Raw genomic sequence first — 22,554 nt, 5'->3', positions numbered from 1 at the left:
TCGCTCCTCTGTTTGCCCTCGGGAAGCTGAAGGACTCTCCCTCCCCCCAGGGCTGGGGGAGCTGCCCGGGTTATTCCCGGCGTGCCGACAGCAGAAGTGTCGGAGCACCCAAAAGCTGGTGCTCCCAGAGCTCCCAGAGCTCCCCACACATCCCACAGCCACCATCCGGATCCCTCCTCTCCACCCTCCTTTATTGCACTGGTAAAAGCCATTAACGAGTAAAACCCCGTCAGCAGCAGCGACCGCCTGCTCCCGGAGGGCTCCGAGCGCCGGGAACGGGACACCGGGAACCGGCCCGACCCCGGCACCCTCACGCCTTCTCCAGGCTCGGGTATTTCTTGCGCAGGATGGAGACCTGGTCCTTGAAGAGGACGGGGTCGAGGCGCAGCTGGGAGGACACCAGGGGCATGTAGCCAAACCAGTCGGCCAACTGGTTGAGGCAGTCCTGCCGCTGGGAGAAACGCCGGCTGCCGGCCGTGCCCTTCACCCGGGCACCGTGCGGGGCCGAGGGGCTCGGGGCACCGGGCAGGGGGGTCCCCGCAGCCCCCTCCCCGCACTCCGCCTGCTGAGCCGCCGCCTCCTTGTGCTGTTTCCGCTGGCTCACCTTGATGGGTGGCAGCTTGGTGACAGCGGCCACCAGGACGTTCATCAGGATGTCCTCGCAGGCGGCCAGCCCGTCCACCAGCTCCCGCAGCCCCGCGGGCAGGTACTCGGTGAAGAGGCTGTGGTAATACCTGCGAGGGGGAGAACGGGGTGAGGGGCGGGATGTGCCGAGCCCCCCGGCCCCAGCAGCCCCGGGCCGGGTACCTGTGGTAGAAGGCGGCGGCGGTGAGGATGATGGAGAGCTCGTTGGTCCATTTGGAGGTGTAGCCCCAGCGCCCCTGCTCGGGGTCCCAGAAGTGGCTCTGGGTGGGGAAGCCCACGATGCGCTCGGGGAAGCTGCGCCACACCGAGAAGGCGAAGTCCACCTGGCACGGGCACGGTGTCACCACTGCAGGGTCACCCACCCCCTGGAGGATGTGGGGACACGGGGACAGCCCCACTGAGCGTCCGAGGGAGCCGGAGCCTCACCTCGCTGGTGGAGAGGCTGGTGTCCTCGTCCAGGCTCAGCACCGCGTCCGTCTGGATGGCCTCGAAGGGGAAGAAGCGCTCGCTGAGCTGTGGAGGGAGGACACACAGGTGGGGCTGTGCCCTGGGGCGGCTGCTCCGGCTCCCTGCCCGTGTCCCAGGTCCCTCCCCTCTCACCTTCCTCCTGCCCTGGATGATGGTCAGAGGCACGGTGCTCTGGGGCCATTTCCCGCTCGGGGGTGGCGCCTTCTCGCAGCTCCACAGGACCACGATCTGCAAGAGGGAGGACAGGTGTGGCCAGAGGGCTTTGGTGGGCTCACTGCTCCAGCCCAGCCCATCCCCAAACCATCTCGTGGTACTTTGGGCCAGGATAAACTCCCAGGTGGTCCCACCTCCACCGCAGAGGGCTGCGGACAGAGCTCTGCCCACCCAAAGGTGACACCATCAGCCACTCCCTCCAGCCCTAAACCCACCCATCCCCTCTCCGACCCACAGGACCCAGCCCCGTCACCCCACAGGATCCCTGGGAGCTGCACCCACCCCCTGACCCCAGCTCCTCCTACCTGGGCGCAGTACTGGGATCCGGAGACGGCTTGGATGAGCCTGAGGATGGGCTGGGACAACGACCCTGCTTGCGAGGCCGCCCGGATGAAAGCCGTGAACTTCTTGGAGGGGCTGTAGCCTGAAAAAAGGGTGGGAAAGGGAAAGGAGAAGTGTTGTGGCATGGCCGGGGTTCGCCGCACTCAGCCGGGGCAGGCAGGATCCTACCGTGCTGCAGGTAGTAGAAGGGAAAATCCCCGAGGTGGGTGGAGAAGTCAGGCAGGACCAGGAGCCCCCCGGGCAGAGTGTTCCAGAGGAAACGGGAGCGGGAGCGGGGTGGAGACAGCCGGTCCTTGATGATCTGCCAGAGGCCCGAGTGATGCTCCCAGCACCCCGGCTGTGGCCCTGGCAGCTGGGGAGGGGGGCTCGGGGTGGGGGGCTCACCTCCAGCGTGGTGTGCACGATCTTGTCCACGGAGGAGAAGTAGGCATCCCACAGGAACTGGGTCTGCTGCTGGAAAGCCAGGACACGCTCCGGGTGGATGCAGCGCACGGCGGAGGGGATCTGCACCAAGGGAGCACGGGGTGCTCACCTCAGCTTCCCCCAGAGGCTCCGTGTCCCCAGGGACAGCCCCTGTGATGCCACCCTCCCCCTGTGGGGCTGCATCTCCTCTCGCTGGAGCAGGATCAGGCCCGGGATTCCCGAGGGTTTGTGCCTGGAAGATGCTTCCCACCTTCCCCCCGAGATGAACGGTGCCCCAGGGCTGCAGCTGCAGTGGGACCCCCACCCCAGGCTGGGTCAGACCCTGCTGCATCTGCCCACGGGAGCTCAGCTGCCAGGGGTTCACCCCCAAACTCGGCTGAGAGCTCCACCAGCACCGGCGTTAGGATTGGGGGTCCGGTGCCTGGCGTGGGGCAGGATCTGGAGCCGGTACCTGCAGCAGGAGCCTCTCGCTGCCCACGACAGCAGCTCTGCCCCAGTCGATGGCCTCGGCGAAGGGCAGCTCCCAGCCGTCACTCAGCAGCACCGGGATGCAGGCGGCCTGTGGAGGGACCCCGCAGGCTGGGACAGAGCCCCCGGGCCCCGCTGAGGGGGTCCCTTCATCCCCCTGCCCACCCTGTACCTGCAGAGCCTCGAGGAAGCGGAAGGAGCCCAGGCGCCTGCCCCGGGGCACGATGCAGAAGGTGGAGTTGTGCAGCAGCTCCTGGTAGTCAAACCTGGTGTGGGAGATGGGGCGGGGGTCAGGCGTGGCCCCCTCCCCTCCTGTGAGCATCCCTGGAGCTGCTGCTGGCACCTGGCAGGTGTGGAGCCATCCCAGGGCAGGGTTGGGATGGGTTTGGACTGATTTTGGCTCTGAACATCCCTGGTATTGTGTGAGCAGAGAGCTCCTGGGTGATGAACGGACGTACCCGGGCATCCCTTAAAGAAGGGGGGTCAGGGTAGGACCCCAGCGCCCTTCAAAGGCGCCACCCAGCTCCTCCCACCCTCCAGCGATGACACCCCAAGCAAGGCCACCACCCGAACCCCCGAGCCCGAAACTGCAGCGACTCCTGTGCCGTGCCCAGACTCGCTGGGCAGGACCAGCCCTGCCCGCCCTGGCAGCGCCCGGGGGCTGCTGTGGGTGCCGGCAGAGCGGCCCCCCCGGCCGGGCTCGCCCGTGGGGCTGTCAAAGCCCCTTCTGTGCCGTGCTGGGGAGAGGCTCGGTCCCTGCGGCCGCGCCGGAAAATCCAATATTGACTTTAGGTCGGGACAGACCCCGTCTGTTCCTGCCCGAGGGGAGGGGCAGCCGGTCCTGGATGGGCTGGGCCGGGGGGGACTCGCATGGTCCGGGTGGTTGGGAGGTCAAGAAGAGCCCTTGAAATGTGTTGGTCCCCGGAGGAAGGGTGTCCCTGCGCTGGGACCCTGCTGGTGGGAGCTGAGGCTGTGTCACCACATTTGGGAAATGAGCCCCGATGCCAAGGCACAGAGCTTTACAATAAAATCCGCCTCTGGATGAACCTCCCCAATGTCTCCAAAGGATGCCAAAAACCTCGACCCCCAAACTCCAGTGCAAGCAGAGGGGTGACAGCGGCTCGAACAGCGCCCAGACCCCGCCGGGAAACCACAGCAGCGACATCCCCGGGGCCAGACCCGGCTGTCACCGCTCCTCGGTGACCCCGATGCTGCCGGGGCTGGGAGGGCAGCGGGAGCCGCTTCCCCTCGCCGTGGGGAGGCTGGCGCCGGCCGGGCTGCGGGGCCGAAGCCTCCCGATGGAAATACTTCGCTCCTGACGCGTTGCGGTTTCCTGGCAATCGCCGTCAGGGCTTCCTTGTTTTGTCAGGAGCCGGGACGGGCGCCCGCCGCTCCCCCTTGGCCGGGCCCCTCCGTGGCTCCGGCCGGGCACGGTGCCACCGGCACCGGCGGCTCCGCAGAGCCTTTCCCAGCCCGCGCTGGCTGCTCCGAACGCGGCCACAAGCCGCCCTTTATCCCAGAACAGAACCGGATTGTTTGGGGCAGCCCCTCGGGCATGAGGAGGATGATGGAACCCCCAGCAGGGCCTTCCTCTGCTCCCCGAGCTGCCTCCACCCTACACACCGGGGCTGCCGGGGTGTCACTTTGTCCCCTCCCCGCTGGCCTGGCCCCTTGTCCGAGCCTGGGAACATCTCCTCGGGCAGGAGGGCACCGATCCCCGCGGGAGCTCGGGCAGAGCTGGCTCTCACGGAGATGCCGGTGGTTTTTTGCCCGGTGTCCCACAGGAGGAGGCTCGGGGTCACACAGGAGCAGCCGCCACGTGCTCGCCATCGATCCCCTGCCCAAAGCCATCCTGGGAGAGGTGTAAATCCCCCTGTATTTGCAAACAGCATTAGGGGATTACCTGGGTGGGGAATTCTCATCCCGCTGCCCCTTGGCACAGCTTGGGGCTGACCTTGAGCCCCCTGCCCTGCCAACCCCACTGTCCCCATCCCAAAAAAGACTTTGCTGCAAGTGCTGACCCTGCTGGGCCATGACCCATCCCAAAGCCCCAGCTAATCCCAGTGCCAGCACCCCAGTTCCACTTTTACCTCCCAGCACCTCCTAAGACGCTTTGAGGATGATGCCCAACGTGGCCTCTCCCCATCTGCTCTCCAGCCGGGTGCCTGGGGGATGTCCCCTGGCAGGGATGGGGACCTGCACATCGGCTCTGGGCCGGGGTCTGTGTTTACCAGCCCTGATTCTGCAGCTGGTGATGGGTCCCGAGTAGTTGGATGGGGAGATGAGGAGCTGGCGTGTGTCCCTGCAGAATGGAACCCCCCAAACTCACAGAACTTTGTACCCCAAATTTTTCCAGCGGTGTTTCCATCACACGCTGCTGCCACCACGTCCATTTGCAGGGGGACCTCCACCCACCACTGCCAATTAACTGGGGCTGCCCACACTGGGACACCACAGACCCTCCAGTTTTGTGGGATTTTCAGTGGAGCCAGTGAGGGGGGGACGTTTCGGGCTCATCTCCAAGAGAAACGTTTATGTTGGGGGAGAGCGGGAGGGGGGAGAAGAAAAGCGTCATTCATCAGCGTTCGGAAAAAGGGAAATCGTATTAGAGGCGGTGGCAGCGATTGCAGATAAGAGCTGCTCTCGCCAGATTACTCCAACTTTAATACAGAGCAGGAAAGCCCTGAGCAGTCAGCGCCTCACTCCCCACTGTGCAGTGAAATCCATTCCAGGAGAACCCAAAACTCCCCTCTCTGGAGGTCCAGGAACATTTGTGGGGTATCCCATGGCCCCAGACCCTCCTTTCCTGCCCCAACTCTGACTCACCTTTCATAGTCCACGTTATCCTTGTCACAGCGCGTGTCCTTGTGCTTCTCCCAGTCCTTGCCGTGCTTGCAGGTGGTGAGGGAGATGATGTCCTTCCCGTTGTGGATGTGGTGCAGCGCGTTCCGGGTGCCGGAGCCGATGCCGGTCAGGTACCGCTTCCCCTTGAACACCAACAAATATTTCTTTTTGGGGGGCACCGAGTCCTGGAACAGCCAGCCCTTGTCCCCGCCGCGCTGCGGGTGGTCCTTGGAGAACAGAGGGATGGAAATATCAAAGCCAGGCCTGAAGCTGTCGGTGCTGAAGCTGGCTTTGGCCAGGATGGCCTGGCCGATGTCGAAGCCCAGCTCCCCGGTGTAGCTGGGCCAGGTGCCCGAGTAGAGGTTGAAGATGAGGTGGTTCCGGCCGCCGTTCCAGAGCGGAAAGCCGCGGATTTTCTCGTCCACGTTGCGGACGTAGCGGCCCGAGAGGTGGTCGCGGTCCAGGGTGTCGATGCTGAGGATGAACAGACAGGCTTCCTCGGGGTCCAGGGTGTGGTAGCGGGAGCGCTCGATGGAGCTGAGGATTTTGCCGTAGGTCTCCGAGACGGGCTGGCCCCGCTCCTGGGGGTAGGTGAACACTTTGAAGCCGTGCTTCTCACACCTGGAGAAGTCGAAGCAGGTTTCCATCCGGCAGCTGCTGCTGCTGTAGGCGCTCAGCCACGCTGCCCGCCGCTCCCGGGGGGACAGCAGGGAAGGGTCCTCATCCCTCTGCAGCTCCTCGGGCTCCGCAAAGCTTTTGAGGAGGGACCGATCTGTCCAGCGGGGCCAGTTCCTCCGGGCTTCTGCTTTCCTCCCGGAAAAGGGAGCGAAACGGCGCAGCTGATCCCCTCCGAAGAAGAAAAGCAGGAGCCAAGAGGCAAGGAAAGTCAGGAAAATGTATTTCTTCCTGGTCTGCATAGGTTCACATGCAGCCCCAGCTCCTCATCGGGCTCGGATGGGTGCCAGAGTCCGGTCAAGGGGCCGATGTTCCCAGCCCCAGGTGGGTGGTGGGACGGCTCCTGGTCCCCAGGTATTGTCCTGTGTCCTTGCAGTCCGTGCCAAACCCCGCTTTCTGCCCGCTCTGCCCAGGGCTGCGCTGCTTTTTCGGGACAGTCCCGGTGTCCAGCTGCAGAGCAGAGCCCGGTGCCCCGGTGTCGCAGCCGCTCACTTCTCCGGGCCCCCGAGCCGCGACAATGACACTTCCATGGCTTGACCCAGCTTCAAATCCCTGGAGAAAGGGAGAGGTCGCGTCGTCACCGTCCTGTCGCTGCCAGCCGTGTCACCACAAGTGGCTCCACACATCCCTGCGGCGGGACCCCCCTCCCCAGCTCCCTTGGGAATAAAACCCTGGGAATAAACCCTCCCGGCAGCCCCTCTCTCCCTCGCTCCTTCCCTGCCCGGTCCCCCCGTTACCTTCGGGCAGCCGCGGCCCCGGGTGGGTGTCGGGCTGCCGTGTCCCGGAGCCCCGATCGCCGGCTGCCCGCGGCTCCGGGCTGCATCCCCGGCCGGGGAAGGCGGCGGAGCGGCCGCCGAGCCGCCCCGTCGGGCTCCCGGTGCGCGGCCGGGCGGAGGAGCCGCTGCGGGAGGCTCCGCACAGCCCCGCTCCCGGGGCTGGGGCGCTGGGCGGGTGCGTCCCCCCTGTCACCTTGTCCGTCTGTCCCTGCGCCGGGCGCTCTGTTCCCGTGTCCCCCCCCGGGGTGCCAAGACCCCAGCCGGCTCCTGTCCTCCTGTCCCTCCCCCGGGACCGGCTGTCCCCTGTCCGGGTCTGTGTGTCCCCTCGGGGGCTAACTGTCCCGCTGTCCCCCTCGGAGCTGGCTGTCCCCTATCCGTCTGTCCCACCGGGACTGTCTGTCCCCTGTCCCCTCCCAGATCTGACTGTCCCTCGTCCGTCCGTCTGTCTGTCCCGCCCAGTTCCCTGTTCCCTCCCGGAGCTGGCTGTGCCCTGTCCGCCTGTCAATCCCCGCGGGGCTGGCTGTCCCCGTGTCCCCGTGTCCCCGTGTCCCCGTGTCCCCGTGTCCCCGTGTCCGTGTGTCCGTGTCCCCGTGTCCGGCCGGTCCCGGTGGTCCCGCGTCCCCCACGTGCCCCCCCGCCCGCATCTGTTACCGGGGCCCTGGCCCCGCCCCCTCCCCTACTGGCCCCGCCCCCTGCCTCCCATTGGCTCATTCCGCACGGGAGTGGGCGTGTCCTCGTGGAGCCCCGCCCCCGGCGCGCGCCCCTGTGGGACGGGAGGGGGGGCGAGATCCCCGCAGGAGGGTCCCGGGGGGGCGGGGGAGCGACCCGAGCTCCTGTCCCCGTGTCCCCCTGTCCCTGTGTCCCCGTGTCCCCTCTATCCCCCTGTCCCCCTGTCGCCTCTATCCCCGTGTCCTCCTGTCCCAGTGTCCTCCTGTCCCCGTGTCCCTCTGTCCCTGTGTCCCCTCTATCCCGTGTCCTCCTGTCCCCGTGTCCCCCTGTCCCTCTGTCCCCTCTATCCCCGTGTCCCCGTGTCCCCCTGTCCCCTCTATCCCCCTGTCCCCCTGTCCCCGTGTCCCCGTGTCCCCCTGTCCCCTCTATCCCGTGTCCTCCTGTCCCCGTGTTCTCCTGTCCCCGTGTCCCCCTGTCCCCGTGTCCCCCTGTCCCCCTGTCCCCTCTATCCCGTGTCCCCCTGTCCCCGTGTCCCCTCTATCCCCGTGTCCCCCTGTCCTCCTGTCCCCTCTATCCCCGTGTCCCCCGTGTCCCCCGGGATCCCCAGGTCTCAGCCCCCCGCCCCTCCGTGCCTCGGGGGACCCCCAAAGGGGCGGGGGCAGCGCTGGGGTCACGGAGCAGCCGCGGGGAGCAGGGACACAAACACAGCCGGGGCCACCTCCAGCAGTGACACCCCTGGGTTCCAGTGACCCAAACACAGCCGGGGCCACCTCCAGCAGTGACACCCCTGGGTTCCAGTGACCCAAACACAGCCGGGGCCACCTCCACCAGTGACACCCCTGGGTTCCAGGGACACAAACACAGCCGGGGCCACCTCCAGCAGTGACACCCCTGGGTTCCAGTGACCCAAACACAGCCGGGGCCACCTCCACCAGTGACACCCCTGGGTTCCAGTGACCCCCGCGGTCGCCGGTGACCCCCGTGCTGGGCTAGGGGGGACGAGCCCTTCTGCATCCGTGGCCAGCTCCCAGCACAGCCAGGGAGTGCCCTCGGCCCACGGAATGTGGGGTTCACCCTCTCAGGGGGCAGAGATGGGGTCCCAGCCTGGCCTGACCCCCCAAATCAGAACGAGATCTCTTGGTGGGGTGACAGGAATTGCCAAGCAGGAATGTGGGCCAGTTAATCCCGTTAAACACGCTCCCTGTGAACGCTGTGAGCCCAGTGCGGGGGTCCCCAGTGCAGAACAGGACCCCCAGTGAACCCCACAGGCTCAGCCTGAACCCAGAGCAGCCCCGAAGTTGTCGCCCACCACCCCCATCCAGGACCCTCTTCCAGGGTGGCTTTGCCGGGGTAATTTGGGGGTGCTGACCCCATTCCGGGCGTGGGCTGGGCCCGGCAGCACGGACAGGTCGAGGCTCGTCTCTCCCACCCCGTCCCGGCATCCGCGGCCACGGCAGCCGCCCTCGCCCTGCCCGGGGCCGGGCAAGCCGGGACCGGAGCGCTGGATGCCGGCCATGGGTGTGACAGCCCCGGCAGCCTCAACCTGCGGCTGCATCGATCGCTGAGAGCCCGGCCTGGGGTCCCCTGTCCCCGCCCCAGCCCCAGGGACCCAGGGGACACAGACAGTGCCAGTCCCAGCTCTCTATCCAGCACCCAGCGCGTGCCTCAGTTTCCCCAGTCACCGCGGGGAGCCTGGAGTGGGGCTGCGTGTGTGGGAGCTTGCTAGAGACGGTTTTCACCAAATCTTTGGGTATTTATTTGCCAGCCCGGCTGGCTCGGCCCCGCAGGGAATTAATCCCTGGCCGCAGAGGGGATTACTGGGGACCTGGGGCCGCTTTAGCTGCAGAAAGCGGATTAAGCAAAGGACAGGGAACGTGGGGATGGGCAGCGAGAGCCCCGGAGCACCGCTGGCCTCTGGGGGGGACAAGGGGACAGTCCCGAGGACAGGAACCCGGCTGGGCACAGACACGGACAGGGCAGCCCTGGGGTCGGGGGGCACAGCCCCTATGGAGGGGCCACGGCTGCCGTGGGGGCACTGGGAGCTGTGTCCTGAACTGGGGGCACTGGGAGCTGTGTCCTGAACTGGGGACACTGGGAGCTGTGTCCTGAACTGGGGGCACTGGGAGCTGTGTCCTGAACTGGGGACACTGGGAGCTGTGCCCTGAACTGGGGGCACTGGGGCTGTGTCCTGAACTGGGGACACTGGGGCTGTGTCCTGAACTGGGGGCACTGGGAGCTGTGTCCTGAACTGGGGGCACTGGGAGCTGTGTCCTGAACTGGGGGCACTGGGAGCTGTGTCCTGAACTGGGGGCACTGGGAGCTGTGTCCTGAACTGGGGGCACTGGGAGCTGTGTCCTGAACTGGGGGCACTGGAGTTGTGCCCTGAACTGGGGACACTGGAGTTGTGCCCTGAACTGGGGGCACTGGGTTCCTGTCCTCAACTGGGGACACTGGGAGCTGTGTCCTGAACTGGGGGCACTGGGAGCTGTGTCCTGAACTGGGGGCACTGGGTTCCTGTCCTGAACTGGGGGCACTGGGTTCGTGTCCTGAACTGGGGACACTGGGAGCTGTCACTTTGCGGTGGTGGCACTGGGAGCGGTGTCCTGTACTGGTGGCTACTGGGAGCTGTAGTCCAGGAGCACGGGAGGCACTGGGAGCTGTCGGGCAGAGTACACTGGGCGTGCTGGGAGCCGTGACCCGGTGTGCTGGTGTGTGCTGGGAGGGGGATACTGGGGGATACTGGGGGGTACTGGGGGGTACTGGGAGCTGTGACCCGGTGTGCTGGTGTGTGCTGGGAGGGGGATACTGGGGGATACTGGGGGGTACTGGGGGGTACTGGGAGCTGTGACCCGGTGTGCTGGTGTGTGCTGGGAGGGGGATACTGGGGGATACTGGGAGCGCACAGAGGAGAACTGGGAGAGCCCTGGGAGCTTTTGGGGGGCACTGGGAGCTGCGTGGGTGAGGGCGCTCGGAGCTGGGGTGGAACTGGGAGGCACTGGGGGCACTGTCAGGAGCGCTGGGAGCTGGGGGTCACTGGGAACTGGGGGTCACTGGGAACTGGGGGTCACTGGGAGCCGGGGGTCACTGGGAACTGGGGGTCACTGGGAACCGGGGGTCACTGGGAACTGGGGGTCACTGGGAACCGGGGGTCACTGGGAGCCGGGGGTCACTGGGAACTGGGGGTCACTGGGAGCCGGGGGTCACTGGGAACTGGGGGTCACTGGGAACTGGGGGTCACTGGGAGCCGGGGGTCACTGGGAACTGGGGGTCACTGGGAACTGGGGGTCACTGGGAACCGGGGGACAATCGCGAGCTGCGGTGGTGACAAGGGGCGCTGGGGGGAGCGCTGGGAGCTGCGGGGACGGCTCTGGGAGACGGGCACTGGGAAGCACTGGGAAGCACTGGGATCTGTAGTCCAGCTGCGCGTACTGGGAGGTGTAGTCCAGGATCCCAGCGCATACTGGGAGGTGTGGTCCGGGGCCGGGGCCATACTGGGAGGTGTGGTCCGGGGCCGGGGCCATACTGGGAGGTGTGGTCCGGGGCCGGGGCCATACTGGGAGGTGTGGTCCGGGGCCGGGGCCATACTGGGAGGTGTGGTTCCGCAGCCCCGGGCGCTGCTGGAAGCTGTAGTTCTGCACTGGGGGGGTGCAGGGTCCGTGTCCCCTCGGCTCCTGACCCCTCGGCAGTGTCCGGCAGGGTCAGGAGCCTCCCCAGGGTGGCCGTGGGACAGCCCCGCCACCCCAGTCCCGGGGGAAAAACGGGGGGGTCTCATCCCCGAGGGGCTCTGCCCTGGCTCCGGGCTCCTCCTGGGGGTCGCTGCGGTTGTTGGGGGCTGCCCGGGGTCTGGGCAGTGGGAGAGGGGGCTGGGGAAGGAGGAGGGAGCGAGTTGGGGTCGCTGGGGTGGGGGACAGACGCTGAGCCCGTGTCTCCGGCCAGGCTGAGCTGCGGTGGCATGGGGGGGATGCTGGCGCTGCCCCCGGGGCAGGGACCCCACCAGGTGGGCTGCACGGATGTCATGGTGGGCTCCACGCTGCAGGTACGGCCGTGGGGACACGGCTGAGGACAGGGACAGGTGTCCCCTGCAGAGCAAGGCTGCTTCTGGACACTGCCAGCGCCCTCTGTGCTGTCCCCACCGTGTCCCCCTCGCTTGTGTCCCTCAGGGGCTCTTCCTTCGCCTCTTCTACCCGTGCCTGCCTCGGGCAGGGGCCACCGAGCCGCTCTGGATCCCTCGCCCCGAGTACTGCAGGGGTCTGGCTGATGCCACCCTCGGCCACCGCTGGTGCTCGCCCCTGCTCAGCATCGCCATCGGTGAGGGGGGACCCCCACCCTGCTCCCTTAGGGACCCCCACCCTGCTGAGGCTCATTCCCAGCCCCTGTGGTGATGGTGGAGCTGGAGCTGAGTAGGTTCCTGCACCCTGTGCCCGTGTCCCCCCCTTTGCCGGGGGTTTCTCCTCCCTGCAGGCTCCTGCAAGGTCCCGCTGAGCTGGAATGCCCCTCTCAAGCCCCGCAGCAGCGGCTACCCCCTGATCATCTTCTCCCACGGCCTGGCAACCTTTCGGTAGTGAGAGCCCTGAGCAGGGCTGGCACAGGGATGTGGGGGGCTCTCCTGGCCCCACTCAGTCCTGCCCTGACCCTTCTGCTCCCATCTCCCTTCCAGGACCTTGTACTCTTCAATCTGCACGGAGCTGGCGTCCCGGGGTTTCGTGGTGGCAGCGCTGGAGCACAGGTGGGTGCCCAGCTCCCCACCAAATTCCTGCTGGGGGTGGTGGGACATCGTGCCCTGGGGGGAGCTGCCGGTGTCCCCTCCCTCCTGTCCCCACAGGGACCATTCTGCTGCCACCACCTATTGGTGCACGGCCCCGGCTGGCACGGAGCAGTGGATCCCCTTCCAACGGGTGCCCCAAGGGCAGAAGGAGTTTTATTTCCGAAACAAGCAGGTACCGGGGCGGGGCAATCAGGGTGAGCAGAGGGGAGGTCTGAAATTCCTCCTGCATCCCTGGGGATGCTCTTCCCAACCCACGGCGCTGGGGCTGAGCTTTCCCCTCGGAGATGAGAAAAATCTGTTCAAGCTGTTCCTCTGTTTCCTGGGGTCCGTCTGTCCGGCTCCAGCTGACCCTGGCAGGAGCCCTGGCCCTGGATAATGTCCCCCCACACCCTGGGGAGAACAGGACTCTGTGCCCAGCCCAGCTCTGCACCAGCTGCTGGGTTTGTTCCCACTCGGATTTTTGTCTCTCTGGGATTATCCCGGACAGCTGCTTGCTGGGGAGCAGGAAGGTTTCCTGCTGAGCCAAGTTCCCCCCCTCTGTTTGTTTCTGCCTCATTTAAAAGGACAAGAGCGAGTCGTGGAAAAGCTCTCTAGGAACGGAGGTGCTTTTGGCAGCCTTAAATCACCTCCCAGCCTGTTATTTTTGTGTGTGCTCTGCCTCGTGGCACATTGCACAGAAAAGGGAAACAGTTTTCCTGAACCCACGAGCAGAAATGGTGAGGGAGAAAGAGAAATAAATGTTAAATAGAAGGAAATAGTCACCAGGTCAGTCTCAATTCCCATTTTCTGTGTTGCACAGTGCAGGAGAGAGGTTTTCATTGAGTATTTTGTCACTTGTCATCTTAAATGTGCACAGACACCAACACTGGTGTCCTTAGGGCAGCTGAGGACGTGGCCTCAAAGTGGCTGCAGGTCAGGGCATCCTCTCCCTGAATCATTTGGGATTTTGGGATGCTCCTGGTGCCCCTCAGCTGGGTTTTAGGGGCACAGCCAGGTTTGCTCCTGGGTTAGGGTTCTGGGGTCCCTGTGGGGGTTTGGAGCTGGGCTGGGGGGCAGCTGGTGAGGATCCAGGGCTCCCCCTCCTCTGCTTCCTCCCCAGAGCAGAGGCATTTGCTCATCTCCAGCCGTCTGCTGCCAGATGAACTGAATTAAAAGCAAACACCAAAAAGAAACCATTCCAATAAACGCCGCGGCGCTGCCGCCTCGCGCCTGCCTTGGCGTTTGTTGCAATTCAGGGAGAGCCCTGTCGGAGAGGAGCGCTGGGGAAACCAGCCTGGATGGGCACTGGGGGGAAGTTCTGAGCCCAGATTTGTGGCTGGAGGATCTGGGATTGCCAGGGAAGGGCTGATTGTTCCAGGTTCACCAGAGAGCGCAGGAATGCGTGCGGGCGCTGCGGCTCTTCCAGGGCATCGCCGGCGGCAGATCTGCCCCAAACATCCTTCACCAGGACTGGGATCTCTCCGTGCTGAAGGTACCTGGGTCTGCCTGGAGGGAGCTCTGGGTGCCCCTTGGTGGCAGGATCAGTCCTGGCTGCCTGGGGCTTTTCCTCCTGGGACAAGAAGGGTTTGTGCAGAGCTGCAGCCTTGCAGCCTCCCCTCCCCTGTGGGCAGCAGAGCCCGTCCCAGCAGCAGTGGGACACGGCATTTCCCCCCTTCCAGGGACACTGCTCATCTTCCCTTGGCTTTTCCTTCCCGAGTTAGAGACCTCCAGATGGGAGCTTTGGGCTCAGACTCCTCAGCCCTCTCCCTTTTGCAGGACAACCTTGATCTGAGCAAAGTGGCCGTCATGGGCCACTCCTTTGGGGGGGTGACAGCGGTGCTGGCCTTGGTGAAGGAGCCCAGCTTCAGGTGAGGTGTGGCAGGGACGAGGAGGGGACAGGGGGCTCATCCTGGTGGGAAGGGGAGCGGTGCTGGCTGCCTGTCCTGCTCTGTCCTGCTCCAGGTGTGCCGTGGCTCTGGATGCCTGGATGTTCCCTCTGGAGAACCTGCTGTACCCAGAGGTGCCCAAGCCCGTGCTCTTCATCAACACTGAGAAATTCCAGACCCCGGAGAGCTTTGCCAAAATGAAGAGGCTGAGCTCCAGGAACAGCCAGACCAGGATTGTGACCGTGCTGTGAGCCGGGGGGTGGCACCCACCCGCTGCAGGGACCAGCTGGGGGTGTCCCAGCAGGAAAACCTCTGCTGCACATCCCACTGATGCACATCCCTCCCCTGCCCAGGGGAACCACGCACGAGGACCAGAGCGACTTCGCCTTCCTCCCTGGGAAGCTGCTCAGCCTCATCTTCGGCAGGAGGGGGAGCCTGGACCCCCACAAGGCTCTGGCCATCACCAGCCGGGCAGCTCTGGCCTTCCTGCAGAGGCACCTGGGTACGGCCCAGGGTGGGGGAGCAGGGGGGCACCAGGGCTCCCTGCTTTGGGGGGGCTCTGGGGCTGCTGCCTCCCAAAGCACGGGGGTCTGGTGGCTGCTCCTTGGTGGCTCCTGGAGAGGCTGTGGTGGCCCTGTCACCTGGAGGGGAGGCTGTGGTGTCCTTGTCACCTGGAGGAGAGGCTGTGGTGACCCTGGCACCTGGAGGGGAGGCTGTGGTGACCCTGTCACCTGGAGGGGAGGCTGTGGTGACCCTGTCACTGTCTGTGCCCTGTGCAGAGCTGCAGGAGGAGTTTGCTCAGTGGGACGAGCTCCTGGAAGGTGTTGGGGACTCGGTGGTTCCGGAGGTGCCGTTCAGCCGCTCACATCTGTAGCTGCCCCGAGGCCACTGCTGGCAGCTGGGGACTGGGAAAGTGACTCCTCCTTGCCCAGAGCCTGGAAGGGCAGGAGGAACCCTGAGGAGAGCAGGGGACAGCGCTGGTGATGAGTGAGGGGCTCGGGGAATGTGCCAGGAGAGCCCTCCCTGCTCGTGTGCCTGCACTGGGGGCTGTGGGAATAAAATCCCCAGGGATAAGGACTGACTTGGCTGTCTCAGAGTAATCAAACCACAAATCAAAAAGGGGGTTGGGCTGGAAGGGCTTTTGAAGACCATCCCCAGCTTTGCTGTGGGTTGGGGGTGGTTCCACCACGGCTGGAAGAGATGCAGCATCGGGGCTCCAAGCACCAGGGTGAGGAAAATCCTTTAACAGTCCTGGAAAGCCGTGCAGATGGCTGACTCCACTCCTAAACCCTGCAGGGGGAAGGAAGGAGGGTGTTTTTCAGCAGGCTGAGTGGAAGGAGGAGCCTCTGAGCACCCCAGAGGCGCAGGGATGTGGGATGGGGACTGGGATCAGCCTCAGGAGAGAGGAAGAGCCCAGCCTGGCTGTGTGACACCCACAGGGACGTGCTGGCAGCACCTGCAGCACATCCCTGGTCACACCAGCCATGCCAGGGGTGCAATTTGAGGGGGGTCCCATCCTCAGCCATCCTGAGGAAGGGACTGCAGGGATTTATCCCATCCAGGCTGGCTCTGGGAGATGCAGGCACACATCTCCTGACACAGCAGGGCAGGAGAGCATGGAAAAGCCCTGGGATGTCCCAGCCCAGGGGACATCCCAAGCTGCCAGGACATCATCTTCCCACGTCAGTGACACACACAGGACTGATGTGAACAGAACCACGACACCCTGCCGCTTTGAAGCCTTCCAGATATTAATTTTTGAACGTTTTGTGCCCAATCCAGCGTTCCTGGCGCTGGGCTCAGGCTGGGACTCAGCATCCCCCGGGGCTGGGGCTGGGCTGGGGTGGCTGGGGGACACCCAGGGTCACTGGATGAGGTGAATTGTGTGGCTGAGCCTGTGCTGGGGTGGCTGGGGGACACCCAGGGTCACTGGAAGAGGTGAATTGTGTGGCTGAGCCCGGGCTGGGGTGGCTGGGGGACACCCAGGGTTACTGGAAGAGGTGAATTGTGTGGCTGAGCCCATGCTGGGGTGGCTGTGGGACACCCAGGGTCGCTGGATGAGGTGAATTGTGTGGCTGGGGCTGGGCTGGGGTGGCTGGGGGACACCCAGGGTCACTGGATGAGGTGAATTGTGTGGCTGAGCCTGTGCTGGGGTGGCTGGGGGACACCCAAGGTCGCTGGATGAGGTGAATTGTGTGGCTGAGCCCGACAGGTCTCGGTTTAACAGGGAGAGACAGTGGCTGGTGCAGAAATCAAATCCCATTTTCCTGCCGGGATCAGTCGGCGCTGGCACAGCTGAGACAGGCTGGAAATTCTGCAGGGCTCTTATGTAAAGGCTTTCAGACACCAGCTCTGCTCAGGGGGGATTTGTTAACCCCTCAGTTCTCGGGGGGCTGCTCATTCCTGGTGTCTGTGGATCAGGGGAGCAGGCAGGAATCCTTCTCTCTGCTCCAGAGCTGGCCACCACCGCACTCCCACGTTGGTTTTGTGCCTCTGAAGAAAAATCCTGCCAGAAAAGTGTTCAGAAAAGGCCACCTGGGCAGGGCAGACACCCTCCTGGCTCTGTTTTCTGTGGGATGTGTGGTGCAGGAGCCCCTGCAGGGCGTTCTCCTCCTTCACTGACTCTGCATCTGCTCTGAAACCCAGCCTGGAGCCATCTCCTGGCCCCAGTCTCCCTCCTGAGCAGAGCTTTGCCCCTGATCTCCATTCCAGCTGCAGCCCAGGTGAAGGATGCTGCACGAATTCCCTCCAGGAAGGTTTTCCCTGGAGTGCTCCAATCCCAGCCCCAGGCTGAGGTGAGGGGGAGAGAATCAGAAAGCTGAGGAAAGCTGGGCTGAGCTAAAGATGGTTTAACAGAGAAAGGAAAAGCTGTGTGTGCAAGCAGGGGAGAGCCAGGAATTCATTCCCCGCTTCCCGTGGGCAAGCAGGGCTTCAGCCACTTCCAAAGGTGAGCTGGGATGACAAATCCATCACTCCTGGTGCTCTTCATCCTTCTTCCTCCTGGTTTCTATCCTGAGCACGGTCTGGGATATCCCTGGGGTCAGCCAGGGTCGCCTGTCCCAGCTGTGTCCCCTCCCAGCCTGGTCCCTGGGGGTGACAGGGGAGCAGGAAAGGCTTTGGCGCTGTTCAAAGGCTGCTCTGACACAACAAAACATCTTTGTGTTTGAAGCACAAACCCAAACACAGCCCCAGCAGGGAAATTAACCCTGGCCCAGCCCAAATCCAGCACATCCCCACATCCCCAATGGCTGGGATCGCTCTGCTGGGCATGGATGGGGCAAGGAAAGGGCTGGGAGAGCTCTGAGATCATTCCCAGCCATGGATCCAGGCTCTCTGGGCTGTCCTGAGCTGCCTGAGAGGTTTTGTGGGAGGTTTTGTGACAAAAGGCAGGAGTTATAGCCCAGGACGTGATCTGCCTCCAGCTCTGCGCTGCTGACAGAGGCTGGGGTTTGGATGTGACCCTAAATCCAGAGGGATTTTTATTTCTCAGGGATGTGGGAAGGAAACTCCAGCCCTGTTACTTTGGGGGGCTGGCACCTGTGAGATGGCAGTTCCCTTCCAGCCAAGAATTCCAATGTGTCCCCCCTGCTCCCACATTCAAACCAGTGGCTTTAAAAATTAAAAAAAACCCAAAAACCCCAAAAAACCCCAACCTCAACCAAAACAAACAGCTCTGCCCATTGATATTCCCCTCACAGCTGTGCTTGCAGCATGGCTGGGCTATGAATGGACACATTCCTCTTCCCCACGGCTTCTCTGCTCTCTCCCACCAAAACTTCCCACTCCTGGATCTGAAATCCCAAAGTCAGCACAGCTCCAGCTCCCTCACATCTCAGAGTCTCCTTCTCCCTTCTCCCCTCCCTCCTGGGAGCCCCTTCCAGCATCACATCCCTGCAGCAAACCCCAATTCCCAGCTCCAGCCCTCGCTGCCATTTACAGAAAACCTCATTTGTTCAGTCAGAGCTTCCCTGTCGATTTAATTCATGCAAATCCAGCCACGTGTTAAAAACCTCCTTGTGATTACTGTAAGGCTCTCGTGGCTTTTGGTGTTTGTTGGGTTTTTTTTGCCCCTTTTTCCTCGTGTTTTTAAGGAAAATAGTGAGGTCTGGATTCACAACAGCCCAGTGGGAGCTCTGGGGGTTCAGTGTCCAGCCCCAAAACCCAGCCCTGCCCCAACCCCAGGCAGCAGAATTCCCTAAATCCCGCAGAATTCTGAGGATTCATTGGCTCTCATGTCGGTTTTCTTCCCACTGCAAAAATCACAGCTTTGCTCTGGGTGAGATCCCAAAGGAAAATCAAGTTTCTTGCTCTCTGAAGTGAATTTTTATCATCTCATCCTCAAGCTGAGGAGCCTGGATGATCACGAGGGATTCAGCTCCACGTTTAAATCTTCCCAAGTTCCTCCCACGCCGGGCCCTGGGGCAGGACAGAGCCTCCCTGCCCTCCAAAATGCATCACCAGGGCCCAGGAGGGCTCCTGCTCCCTCAGCCAGCAGCACCCAAGGGATTTTTGAGGCACAATTGTATTTTTTCCAGTTTTTTTTCTCTGTGGCAGAAGCCCCATTTTGGGCTGGAGCCGTCTCTTGCTACCCCAGGGGTGATTCCTGAATAAACAGAGGGGAGGAAAAAGGGAAACTGAGGGAGAGAAGAGGCTGTGTGAGGTCTCTGTGCTCAGAAAAAGCCACGGGGACAGATTGAAATGATTGAAATGATTGAAATGATGCATTTTGGGCTGCATCCAGCTCTCCCCCATGTTAGGAAGGACAAGCTGAGCTCAGCCTGTGGATGCCTCCTGCTTTTCCCCCAGTGTGATGAAGAGGAAAGTGGGGAGCTGGGTGAGCAGGAGATGCCAACTCCTCCTTTTTTTTTGGGAGGGTTATTTATTTTTAATTTAATTAAAACAAAGCCCTTGTGTTGCCCATCACATGAGAGCCCCTCTCAGGGTGTTGATTTTGGCGTAGAGCAGCAGATTGCTGGTTTGTTGTATAAAAGATGGATGTTTTTCCACCAGAAAAAGTCTGGCTTTGTCTGTTCCCCCAGCCACAGTGGATGTGGCAGGTTCTTTTGTCTTTTAATTTATATATTGATCTATCACGGGCTCAGATTAGTAAGGGGGGGAAAAAAAAGGGATCAAAAAGCACGGGGCAAATGTTAAGTGCAGGTATTGTTTCCGTGCTGGTACTGCTGAGATTCCAGGGGAAGGGAACAGGAATTAACCCATTTGGATGCAGAATTGTCGGTGGAGACAGGAGGGGAGCTGCTCCTCGTCCTGAGAGGATCTAAAATGTGGAAACACAGATCTGGACAAGTCCAAAAATCCATAAAACCTCACCCCAGATTGATTTCCTTGGCTCACAAATCCTGTGGGAAGAGGCTCCCCGGTGTCTGGTGGATCCCACCCATAAACACCTACAGATATTCCATGGAAAAATCAGCTGTGGCTGTTGTTCTGCATTCCCTGGACCTGAGCAGGGGAGAACACTCCCAAATTCTGCATTTTGGCCAGAACTTCAGCCTCGTGCTGTGAGCCTGCAGGACCCAGGCACTCGAGAGCTGCAAATCCACCTGTTCCTCAGGAGGGAGAGCTGAAGAAAATAAAAATAGAAGAAGAAGAAAAAAAAATAATAGAGAAAAATAGAGAAAAATAAAACACCATTCCCAGTTGGCTGGGCACTGATTTTGCCAGGGAAACTGCTCTGATTTCAAGAGCTCTGAACTGAGAATTATTTTCACATTTGCTCTTTGTGGGAACAGGTTCGGTGTGGGGGCTGTCACGAGCCCATTCATTTTGTTTATTTGATATTGGGGAAGTCATATTCCTTTAAGAGGATTTCCATCCCTCAACTCCTCCCCTCGTGACACTTCCAAGCCACATTTTGTCTTGAAAGGGTGGGAGTATTTTTAACCATATCACGCCAGGGAAGTATTAATAGCACAATGGGCTTGCTGAGCTGCCGGTGGAGCTGAATCCATATTTTAAATTCAAGCAACTAATTAAGAGCTGGGGGATAATTAGTGCTATACCCAGCTTTTCTTCAGCTTCCCCCCCCCCTCACCCCCAGTTTCAGAGACTCACTACAAATGTCTGTGCTGGAATGTTCTGTGGATCTTGAATATTTTATAGCACCTCCATGCATTTCTATTCCATGTGCCCGTCAGAATTCCACCGTCTCCTTTGCTGCATCCCAGCTGCCTCTGACAGTGGGAAAAATGGAATTAGTGCATGGAAAAACCCTGAACCCCGAGCTTGGAGCAGCAGGGATATTTTTGCACCCTGGGCAGGGAGATGTTTATAGCAGGAGCTCCGGGTGCTCCATATGGAAATGCAAATTTGCTGGAGAAGCGGGGAGGCTGCGGAAAAAAAACGGGGTCGAGGCACGGGTGGGAGGCAGGAGATCTCCGGGATGGCTCCCAAAATGAGTTTTCCTCCCCAGGAGAGGTCACAGCATCCTGACACCTTCAGGGATGGGAATGTCCTGCGGGAACAGGAGGTGATGGAGACAGGAGGCAGCGGCCACGCCCGCCCGTGGGAGCGCTGCTGGTGCCAATCCTCTGCTCTCTAATAATAGTTGGGCTTGTGATGGAGCCTTTCCCTCGCCCCTGCCTCTCCCCAGCCATCTGTTCCCGAGAAACTTGTGGAATTCCTGCTGCCCGGCTCGGGGCTGCATCTCCCCGGGAGCTGCGGGCTGGGGGAGAGAGGCTGGAAATTCTCATTTTGCCAGGGATGAAAGGATGGAAAACATCCATGGACAAGGCTGGGAAGGGAATTCTGCCCTGCCAGACCCTCCTGCCTCAAGGACAGATCTGCTCAGGGCACCGAGCAGGTGAGGATGGAGCTGCTCTGACCCTTCCTGAGAGTTTGGGGGATTTTTTAGGAGGGGAGCAGTGTTCCTGCAGCCTCTGTCTTTATTTCATTCATATTTCACATTCTCCTTGTGCTCCAGGGCCTCGTCACCCCCATCCCCGCAGGATTTGGGTATCAGGCAGTGGCTGATAGGGGTGAACGTGACATTTCAGGGCTCTGTTGCCCCAATATTAAAGCAATTAATTGATATTTCCATCCCTGTCGCTGCAGGCACAGTCACCATCTGTGCTCAGCGCTTTTCCTCGTCTCATTTAAGGGAGGAATTAACAGATTTCCAGTGAATTTCTCAAAAAAAAACAAAAACCCCAAACCAACCTGTCTGATCCACAAAAATTCAATTATTTCCAACAGCGCATTGGGAGGTGCAAATTTATTCAGAAGGGAACATTTTCTTAATGGTGTTTTTCAGCATAAATATAGTACCAGCCTAAACACCTCCAGTAAACAAATATCAATTACCTTAAACGTTTCCTGCCTGTGGAAAAGCTTTCATTGTGAGGGAGACACTCGCTAAAAATCTTGGTTTGTTCTTCAGTTCCTTGGGCTCCTCGGCTGCATTTGGATTAAAATGTATTTTTATCTGAAGATCAAGAATTTTTAAGGTTGGGAAAACAAAAACCTGGGATCATTGAGTGGATTGAAAGAAATCCTGTAGTCCTTTCTCCACCTCTGAGATCCTTTTGAAATTTTTTTAATCCTGGTTATTAAATCTCTCAAACTGATCCACTCAGCTCAGATAATATATTGGATTTCTAGTTTTAAAATAAACTTTGCTAATTCAGGGCTGTTGCCAGCCCTTAGTATCACTAAGCAAGGTGCTCTAAAACATCCTCTGATTAATAAATAAGCTGTCAGTCCCTCCACCACCACCACCAGCGCTTAAGGCTGGCAATTTAATACTCAGAAACCACATTTTCTTATTGGAGATTAAATATTTTTGCAAGTTGAAAGAGCTGCCGTGGGCTGAGTTGTCACCTAATTATGTCAGTCTCTTTGTGGGGTGTTTTGATAAGCACATCAGAGCACAGGCTTTAATCTTTGGGCTAAATCTGATCACGTCACGTCCCAAATTCACACCCACCAGGAGCCCTCTGCTGAGACCTGGATTTTTTGTGTTTCACGGGGCTGGGATGGAGCTGAGGTTTGGATTTTTTTTGGTTTTTGGTGGGGTTGGGACCTCCTGGAGCACTGAGGGGTTGCCAGTGGCACGAGGGACACGGTTTGAAGTGGTCATATTCCAAATTTACAGAGCCTTTGTCCTTTCTGCTCTGGGAGTATCTTCTGCAGGTCCTGCTGTGATCCTTTATTTTCCTCAAAAGGCAGAAATTCATCTGGCAGAAATTCATTCTGATGTTAAATTTGGGCTTGAAACGGTGTTTTTATTCTCCAGCCTGTTTTGGGGCTAAATGTGAGATGTTGGAGGATGCTTCTCCCACTGCTGCCTGCTCTCTTAGTGGTAAAACTGGAATTAAAGCATAAAAAAAAACCCCTTTTGTTGGTGATAAGGAATCCAGTAGATAAAAACTACCACAGCCAC

The 22,554-nt window shown here is 60.9% G+C and overlaps 2 protein-coding genes across 7 annotated transcripts; one reads left to right on the top strand and one right to left on the bottom strand.

Moving 5' to 3' along the window:
• Positions 1-176: 176 nt before the first annotated feature.
• Positions 177-7,466, bottom strand: EXTL1 (exostosin like glycosyltransferase 1). 4 transcript variants are annotated; one of them, XM_058856537.1, is made up of 12 exons: positions 6,816-7,466; positions 5,386-6,630; positions 2,732-2,825; positions 2,543-2,650; positions 2,053-2,172; positions 1,837-1,969; positions 1,632-1,750; positions 1,246-1,341; positions 1,072-1,158; positions 808-968; positions 605-734; positions 177-451 (listed from the first exon to the last, which is right to left on the bottom strand). In XM_058856537.1, exons 2-12 carry the CDS (start codon positions 6,318-6,320, stop codon positions 311-313), a joined length of 2,124 nt encoding a protein of 707 aa, XP_058712520.1. In that variant the 5' UTR covers positions 6,321-6,630; positions 6,816-7,466; the 3' UTR covers positions 177-310. The 4 variants fall into 4 exon arrangements, with proteins under 4 accessions (XP_058712520.1, XP_058712521.1, XP_058712519.1 ...); XM_058856538.1 differs by having other exon boundaries at positions 177-388; XM_058856536.1 differs by having other exon boundaries at positions 177-734; positions 2,053-2,121.
• A 2,616-nt stretch (positions 7,467-10,082) lies between these two features.
• Positions 10,083-15,251, top strand: PAFAH2 (platelet activating factor acetylhydrolase 2). 3 transcript variants are annotated; one of them, XM_058856305.1, is made up of 11 exons: positions 10,083-10,231; positions 11,460-11,559; positions 11,684-11,831; positions 11,985-12,081; positions 12,181-12,249; positions 12,346-12,460; positions 13,646-13,759; positions 14,044-14,135; positions 14,230-14,400; positions 14,507-14,655; positions 14,933-15,251. In XM_058856305.1, the coding sequence occupies exons 2-11, from the start codon at positions 11,476-11,478 to the stop codon at positions 15,025-15,027; spliced, it is 1,134 nt and encodes a 377-aa protein (XP_058712288.1). In that variant the 5' UTR covers positions 10,083-10,231; positions 11,460-11,475; the 3' UTR covers positions 15,028-15,251. The 3 variants fall into 3 exon arrangements, with proteins under 3 accessions (XP_058712288.1, XP_058712289.1, XP_058712290.1); XM_058856306.1 differs by lacking the exon at positions 10,083-10,231 and adding an exon at positions 10,359-10,383; XM_058856307.1 differs by lacking the exon at positions 10,083-10,231 and adding an exon at positions 10,969-10,990.
• The last annotated feature ends 7,303 nt before the right edge of the window (positions 15,252-22,554 follow it).

The sequence above is a fragment of the Poecile atricapillus genome, chromosome 24 (assembly GCF_030490865.1).
Source record: "Poecile atricapillus isolate bPoeAtr1 chromosome 24, bPoeAtr1.hap1, whole genome shotgun sequence".
NCBI lineage: Eukaryota > Metazoa > Chordata > Aves > Passeriformes > Paridae > Poecile > Poecile atricapillus.
This window is presented reverse-complemented; position numbering and strand designations above follow the sequence as displayed.